The following is a 7,745-nucleotide window of genomic DNA, read 5'->3' on the forward strand; positions in this document are numbered from 1 at the left end:
TAATATGTTTATAGTTTCTCTTTCTGATCTCTTAACTGGCTCCTCAGCAGTCTTCTCCTTTAGAGAAGAGAAATACCCTAACCAGCCAGCAAGCATGCAGGAGCTTCCAGGGCCCTGAACAGGGCGGTGTGTCCAGAGACCTCTGAGACCTGCCTGTGCCCCACCTGACAAACCTGTTTCAAAGCATCTGGAGGCTGGGAGCCTGAGAAAAGCTGGCGAGGGGTCAATGCCCAGAGCTGGAAAATTTCTTTCAAGAGGCCTGTGGGAGCAGCCAGGGCCCACCACCTGCATTTCTTCTGTACACCTCTTCAGCCACTGGATCACAGGGCCTCTGACAGCCTCAGCAAGCAGAGGTGAGGGGGCACCTCCCAGGGCGGGAGGCAGCCCTCTGCCCGCCAATAAAGCAACAGGGTTCCAGCAGGGGGCGCTCTGGCCATTGCCAGAACATAAACCCAGACCAGCTACAGCAAAAATCTTTATTGGAAACCCTACCCCCAGCCTTCTTCCCCCCCACGCCCTGAGCCTGCTGGGAGGGTGGCAGCAGGCGGCCTCAGGCAGGAGAAGCCCGGTGCTTGGCCCCTTGGCGCTGAGTCTCTATCGCCCCCGCCTGCAGAGCCCAGCAGGGTGGCCTGAGGAACCCAGTGCGCCCTGAGGTGGGGCACTCCGGTCAGTTAGTAGATGCCGTAGGTGGGTTCCTGACCGACCCTGTAGCGGTCCAGGTAGCGCAGGGGCTGCCGGTGGGGGAAGCTCTTCTGCTTAGGGTGATAAGGAGGGGGCCGCACAAACTCAAACACAGGCTCGCGCATGTCTGCAGGAGAGTGAAGGAGAGGCCCGGGTGTGGACTGCTGCTGGCCTGAGCCCGTCTGTCTGTCTGCCTGCTCTGGGGGACTGCCCAGCCAGCCCACCGGGAATGGCACGCCTGCTGGTGGCCCTCCCCTGACAGGCACTCCTGGCATGTCAGGGGAGGTCTGTGCACTCAGACCAGCCGCCCCCTCTCCCTTGCCCACTCTGCCCTTACCCAGCAGCTGGTGGAAGATGTGGGTGACTGAGTCATCCCAGCGGCACTGGAAGAAGGCCAGGCCAGCTGGGGTCATGGCGTCTTGGTGTTTCTTGTAGAAATCAAAAGTGTGGAAGGTCCGCTGGGCAAGCTGGTAGCTGTAGGAGGAGGGGAGCATTTGAGAGTTGCGGGGGGTGGGGGGGGACCAGAGCCCCACACGCCACCTCTGGTCCCATAGGCAATGCTGAGAAGCCCTTTAGGGTCTGCCTAGCACAGCACAACTACCCTTCTGCTCGCCTCAAGGCCCAAGTGATGAGAGAGGAGACCTGAGGGAGACTGACCGTTACTGGGAAGCTGGCCTGAGCCTGGGGGAAGCTGGGGTGGGGAGGCACCAATTACCAGGGTGAGGGCCGGGTGTCCCCGGAGAAGTCAATTGGCTTGTCCTGCTTGAAGAGAAGGAAGGCAAAGCGGTGGAAGCCGGAGCCTCGGGCGGGGAAGGGGGGGAGGTAGGGACACGTCTCCTGTCCTTCAGCTACCCTGCTGCCCGGAATGTTGGTGCTGGTGGGAGAAAAAGCCTCTGTTAATTGCCACTCGCCGCAGGCAGCAGCAGGAACATCCCCACCCAGTGCTCCCTAGAGATTGCTACAACTCCCCCCCAGGAGGACCCTAAGATTATCTCCACTACACAATCAGATAGGAAGAAAAGCGTTTGTACACCCTCAGATGGAGAGCAGTCGTGTGGGGGGAAAAGTAGGGGCTCAGAGGCCAACAAGAGCCCCAGGAACCGTCAGGATGAGAGCAAGCTCGAGCAGCTGGTTTCCTGGCGCCGGGGGGCTGTGGGGTGGCACGGCCGCTCAGGCGGGAGAGCCATGCCACCGCTTCGCTCCTGATGTCCCGAAGGCTCTGGGTTTGCCAGGGAATGTCTGCCCAGCCTGGCACTGGGATGGCCGCTGTACCTGCCCCAGGTACAACTCGCCAGAGGGCCTGCTGCACAGGGTGGTAACTGCAGTTGGATAAAATTGCCTGACCTCTGCCTCTAGGCCTGGTGCTCGGAACCAAAGGCCACTGAGCAAACAAAAGGCAGCCCACAGGTGCCAGAGGCCTCTCATGGTCTCCTTTCCCATGTCCCTGAGCCCCTCAGAGTGGCTAAGGCACGTGGTGACACGACCCTAGCTTCACAGGGGAGGAAATGAGTTCAGAGAGACAGAGAGGCCTGTGGGAGGGGCCGAAACCCACTGCCTGCTTTTCTTCTGTACCCTGATCAGCCCCCGGATCACCCTTCAGGGCCCCTGACACCCTCAGGAAGCAGAGGTGAGGGACCACCTCCAGGGCTGGGAGGTGGTGGTTGATCCATGGTGGAGCCAAGACTCAAGTTCAACTGCAGCTCTTTCGAGGATGCCAGAACCTCCTCAAACACTGAGCCACACCCCTATCCCAGGTACTTACACCAGCCAGTGCACGTACTCGGCGTCTGGTTCCAGCAGGTGTCCATCTACACACAAACACACCCCACTGACTGTGGGCACTGCTGCCCCCTCCCTCCTCCTCCCTTGGAAGGAGCTGGGGCTGGAGCTTTCCACCCGGCCCCTTCCCCGGCTCCTCAGGGCCTCCCGAGGGAGGTGAGGGAGGCAGGCGTCCCTGGGAACCCCCAGACCCTTACCCAAGTTGGTGAGCAGCAGCGTCCACATGGAGCCCTCATCTGCCTCATAGGTCACCTCCGGGGGCTGGGCAGCCTGGTGGGGCAAGAACGAGGGCGCTGTCACCCCATGAGGGACGGACAAGCCGTTCTAAACAGACCTTTACTCTGGAGGGCAGGAGCCTGAGGGAGCCCTGGAGAAAGAAGAGCCCATTCTGGACCAAGTGCCCTGGACAGTCCCTTGAGAGACAAGTGAGCAAAGACTTATCCAAAGAGCCCTCCAGAGCTGCCTACCCAGAGATCTGAACCACAAGAAGGCCAATGGCCGGGAGGGCACTCTGACGGAGCTTCTTTTATTTTACATTTCTTTCTTTGTGATTACTTTATCGTGGTGTTGTTTATTGGGAGATCAAAAAGAGACAGAGAACAAGAAAACCCCAGGCGAGCTCACACAGACGCTGTGCTTGTGCCCTTGACCACCATGAAAACCGCCTCTGTAAATGCTTTCAAAAAGGAGCTGTCTCTGGCCTCATGGTGGGATGTGTCTGCGCACACAGGGGCCAGCAGTTACCTCAGTTGGAGTGACTTCATTGCCATAGTAAACAGGTACCAAGTCGTCCTCGCCTATGGCATAGGCCACATGCAGGGGGACTCGGGGCACGAAGGTGGCCCCGTGGAAGAGGTCCCGATAGAGGCCATAGTATTCGGCCAGACGCTGCTTGTGGTAGGGGCCACAGGTTCTCTCCCACTCGGCCCGCACGGCCTCCACGGGAATGCTTGCTGGAAAGGAATGATGCTGGTTGGGATGCAGGGTGGGGGCAGGGACACACCCAGGACCCCCTCCCTCGGGAAGGCTTACCTGTGCGGAGGCGAGCAGCCCGTTCCTCCTCCACACTGGCCCGAAGCTCCCGCAGGGCCTGTTTCCGTTCCAACAACTGTTTGGTCCGGCAGACGTTAGGTGGAGGCAACCCAATGTCAACCTTGTCTTTGGGATCTGCGGAGGGAAGACGTGTTGGACAAAGTGGAATCAGGGCTTAGCTAAGCTCCCTGTCCATATTTTTCCTTTCACTAGGCAAACTCTGCTACTAAAGCTTGGCCTTTAATTCACAAAACTAAAACATACCGTGTTGTCAGCTTCACAGATCTGGACTCGTTCCAGTCACTAAGTAAACTGGATACACCGTGAGATTCTATTTTCTGATCCCTAAACAAGGTTACATCTGTCTGCATGCGTGTGTGCTAGGTCGCTTCGTAGTGTCTGACTGTGCGGCCCCATGGACTGTGGCCTGGCAGGCTCCTCTGTCCGTGGGATTCTCCAGGCAAGAATACTGGAGTGGGTTGCCATTTCCTCCTTCAGAGTATTATTTGTCTAGGTCATGGGAAACCCAGGCGGATGGTGACCTAATTATAGCTGGGATCACCTTCAAGCCTGTTAACAGCTGTCCGTGCATGGTCCCCGAGTCACCATCCCGGGGGCTTTCAATTTAACTCAGCAAAGTATTGGTCATCTGTGGCAGGTGTAGAGATCTAGTGGTGGTCACGGGAGACAGGATCCCCGTCCTTAGAGAGCTCATAGTCTGGGAGGGAAGCAGCGAAGAGTCAGGATGCACTGTGCCCAAGGCGACATCAACACTGTCATAGGAGCACAGAGGGGAGTTCCAACTCTGAATTGGGACGGGGGCGGTTGGTCAGGAAAGGACTTTCGGTGTAGAATGATCAAAGGTGGAAATCTAATAATGAAAGAAGAGAATTTTCCAAGGAGGGGGGGCCAAAAGGTATGAAAAAATGCTGGCCGGGAGCACGCCGGCGGAATCCACCCCCCTTAGCCTCCGAGTCCCAAGGCGGTGGGGTCACAGCCCAGCTCCGGACACCCCCACCTGACTCCTCCCCGAAATGCTCCCGGTACGTCCGCCACCAGTGTGCGTCCCGCGCCTCCCGCTCCGCCCGGCGCCGGTAGCGGTCGAAGCTGCGGTATTTCTTCAGCCGCTCCACGTTGCTCACGTCGATGTCCTCGTTGGGCATCGGCCCCAGAGGAGCGGCCCGGCGGCTCAGGGCGGCTGCGGGAGGAGAGCAGGACATCAGGCTGGCCCCGGCCCCCGCGGAGGCCCGGAGCGGGAGCCGGCTCGAGCCCCAGGGTACGGCTGGACGGGGACCTCCAAGAGCCCCTGACCCCCAACAGCCCTCACCTGAGGTGCTGAAGCCCTGCCAACTCCGACTGCCGTTCAGCACGGCCCGCCACCAGGGGGCCGCCATCTTCCCTCAGGCCAGCGCGCCGCCTCTCCGAGGACCCCGCAGAGGTGGCCGGAGCGGCGCCTGAGCGCCTGGCGCAGGCCCCGCCCCCGCGTCCTAGGAGCCCCGCCCCCGTCCTGGGCCGGAAGTCGTCCTCTTCCGGGCTGGAGGTGGCTGCGGGTACCCGGCTCCCCTGATTCGGAAGTACCCAGTGGGCGGCGGGGCGGAGCTGCGGGCTGTCCCGCCCCATGCCTGCCGCCGGCCACCAGGGGGCGACACAGACTGGGGGTGGGTGGCCGGGCTTGTAGCCGCCTCCACTGGAGAAGGTCTGCCCGTTGAGGGGATCTGGGTTTTCTTGGGCTTCCCTGGTGGCTCAGCTGGTAAAGAATCCTCCTGCAGTGTGGGAGACCTGGGTTCAGTCCCTGGGTTGGGAAGATCCCCTGGAGAAGGGAAAGGCCACCCACTCCAGTATTCTGGCCTGGAGAATCCCATGGACTGTATAGTCCATGGGGTCGCAAAGGATCGGACACGTGTTGTTCTCAAGGGTCTCCCAACCCCTGAATGCGGCGTGCTCAGCCCCTGCAGTGGTGTAGCAGCACGGGCAGCGGTAGGGGTTGTGAACAGGGCCTCGAGTCCCCCTGCTTGCGTTCATATTCTAGGATGTGACTTTCCCTTCGCCTTTGCAGTTTACCTCACTTGGAAAGAAAGTAGGTAGTAATAGTGCTTTATCTCATAAAGGGTGTTAAGTATTAAATGAATTAACATAAAGCATTTGCTGTGGTATGAAAGTGTTAGTCGCTCAGGCCTGCCCTACACTTTGTGATCCTACAGGACTGTAGCCCACCAGGGTCCTCTGTTCATGTGATTTACCAGGAAAGAATACCAGAGTGGGTTGCCATTTCCTCCTTCAGGGGATCTTGCCCACCCAGGGGTGGAAACTGGGTCTCCTGCGTTTCAGGTGAATTCTTTACTGTCTGAGCCCCTAGGGAAGACTAAACTGTGGTATGTGTGCTCAAGCTGGTTGGTCGTGTCTGACTCTTTCCGACCTTGTAGACTGTAGCCCAACAGGCTCCATGTGATTTTCCAGGCAAAAATAATGGAATAGGTTGTCATTTCCTCCTCCAAAACTGTGGTATATGTGTTAGCTTTTGATTACTTCCAGTTTTTTTGCCTCTGCCTGATGAGATGGTTGGATGGCATCACCGACTCGGTGGACATGAGTTTGAGCAAGCTCTGAGAGTTGGTAATGGAATGGGAAGCCTGGCATGCTGCAGGCCATGGGTTGCAGAGTCAGACACGACTGACTGAGCAGCTGAACTGAAACCTTTTCAGGGTTGTGTTGTTCTTGGGATCCGGTTCTAACAAGATAAAACTTGGCACCTCAGTGACCTGGAGTGGTTTCTGCTCTGGCTCCTCTGTCCTGGAATTCAGGCTTCCATGACACCAACCCTTTGGTGACCCAGCAAAGGGCTTGTGTGCACATGATGCAGACCCAGACTCTGACAGTGGGTTTGGTTTGTGGCAAAGTAAAGACTTATTGCCGGACACCAAGGAGGGGAGTGGGAGACAAGCCTCAGATCTACCCCAACTTGGTCTTTGAATTCGGAGGGTTTTTTTTTTTTTTTTTTTAAAGGCTAGAACAAAGAAGGTGGGGTTAATTATCATTTTGTGACTTTTTCCCCATCCCACCCCCCATGACATTTCTTAATTGAAGTTTTGGGTATCTGGATGTTTCTGGTTTATCACTCTCTAGCCAGGTGGTCCATGGCTTGAGGGGGTCTGTTACCTCATCTTGTCCTGGAGAAACAGTCAAAGTTTGCACATTAACAGTGATATCTATAGTAGCAATTTTAGTATATTAATGATGTTATCAACAGTAGCAGTTTTAGTCATTTGACTCTGTTTGATTAGTGTCCAGTTAGCACAGGATTGAGGTCAGAAGGTAAAGGAAAAGGAATAAAGTTTTGGACTGAGAGATTAATTATAAACTTGGTAAGGGAACACGTTTTTACCAGGACTTGGTTTCACATTTTTCAATTACTTAGCACTTTTCTCCCCCTGCACAGGACCTTTGCACATGCTGATTCTTCTGCCTTGCTCTCCTTACCTTTCCCCCTGTTGCGAAGTTACCTCCTAGACCCGGTCAAGTGGTCCCTCCAGGAAGGCTTCCCTGATGTCCCAACCAGGGTTGGTGACCTGTTCAGTTGCTCTGGTACTAGCAGAAGCTTGACCCTCACATTCACACAGAGATGGTGTGAGCGGTCTCTTCATCCAGCAGGAAGTGGCCACGCCTTGAATTTGGTTTTCATCCACAGCAGCCGAAGAGCTGAACTCACCGTCAATGCCAGTGCGCCCGTCAGCGCACAGCTGCTGGACGTTAAGGCCAGAAAGACCCAGTTCTGCCCTGAAGGAGCCACTGCTTATTAATTTGCGAAATCCTGCTCATCAACAGCAGAGCCACAGGCTCCGTAAACACAGCAGGACCGGGCCTCAGGCCAGGAGCACAGGGGTTCCTACCTTCCTAACATCCTGCGTGTTTACACCTGGCTCCTTTGCTATTTTATCTTTTACCTTTGCTCTGAATCCTCTTCTACTGGCCTCCAACCCCCACCCCCACCCCCACCTCCAGCCTGCCCCTCTAGAATTGAAGACTCACGGGATCTCCAGGGGCAGAGGCACAGAGCTTGCTGGTCAATCCGGTGGCCCCTATTTCTCCATTATGCCTTACTTTCTTTTAAAAGATGATTTATTTCTGCATTTTTTTTTTTTTTTTTGTCACACCTCATAGCATGAGGGATCATAGTTCCCCGACCAGGGGTCAAACTCATGTCCCCTGCAGTGGAAGCTGGGAGTCTTAACCACTGGACCAACAGGGTAGTTCCA

The 7,745-nt window shown here is 56.5% G+C and overlaps 1 protein-coding gene across 1 annotated transcript; it reads right to left on the reverse strand.

The window, feature by feature from the left end:
- Positions 1-462: 462 nt before the first annotated feature.
- Positions 463-4,980, reverse strand: MRPL38 (mitochondrial ribosomal protein L38). Its single transcript, XM_043461220.1, has 9 exons — positions 4,820-4,980; positions 4,511-4,690; positions 3,493-3,627; positions 3,205-3,413; positions 2,658-2,730; positions 2,444-2,489; positions 1,397-1,555; positions 1,019-1,155; positions 463-808 (listed from the first exon to the last, which is right to left on the reverse strand). Exons 1-9 carry the CDS (start codon positions 4,884-4,886, stop codon positions 672-674), a joined length of 1,143 nt encoding a protein of 380 aa, XP_043317155.1. The 5' UTR covers positions 4,887-4,980; the 3' UTR covers positions 463-671.
- Positions 4,981-7,745: the final 2,765 nt, after the last annotated feature.

Source organism: Cervus canadensis, chromosome 1 (genome assembly GCF_019320065.1).
Source record: "Cervus canadensis isolate Bull #8, Minnesota chromosome 1, ASM1932006v1, whole genome shotgun sequence".
Classification (NCBI taxonomy): Eukaryota; Metazoa; Chordata; class Mammalia; order Artiodactyla; family Cervidae; genus Cervus; species Cervus canadensis.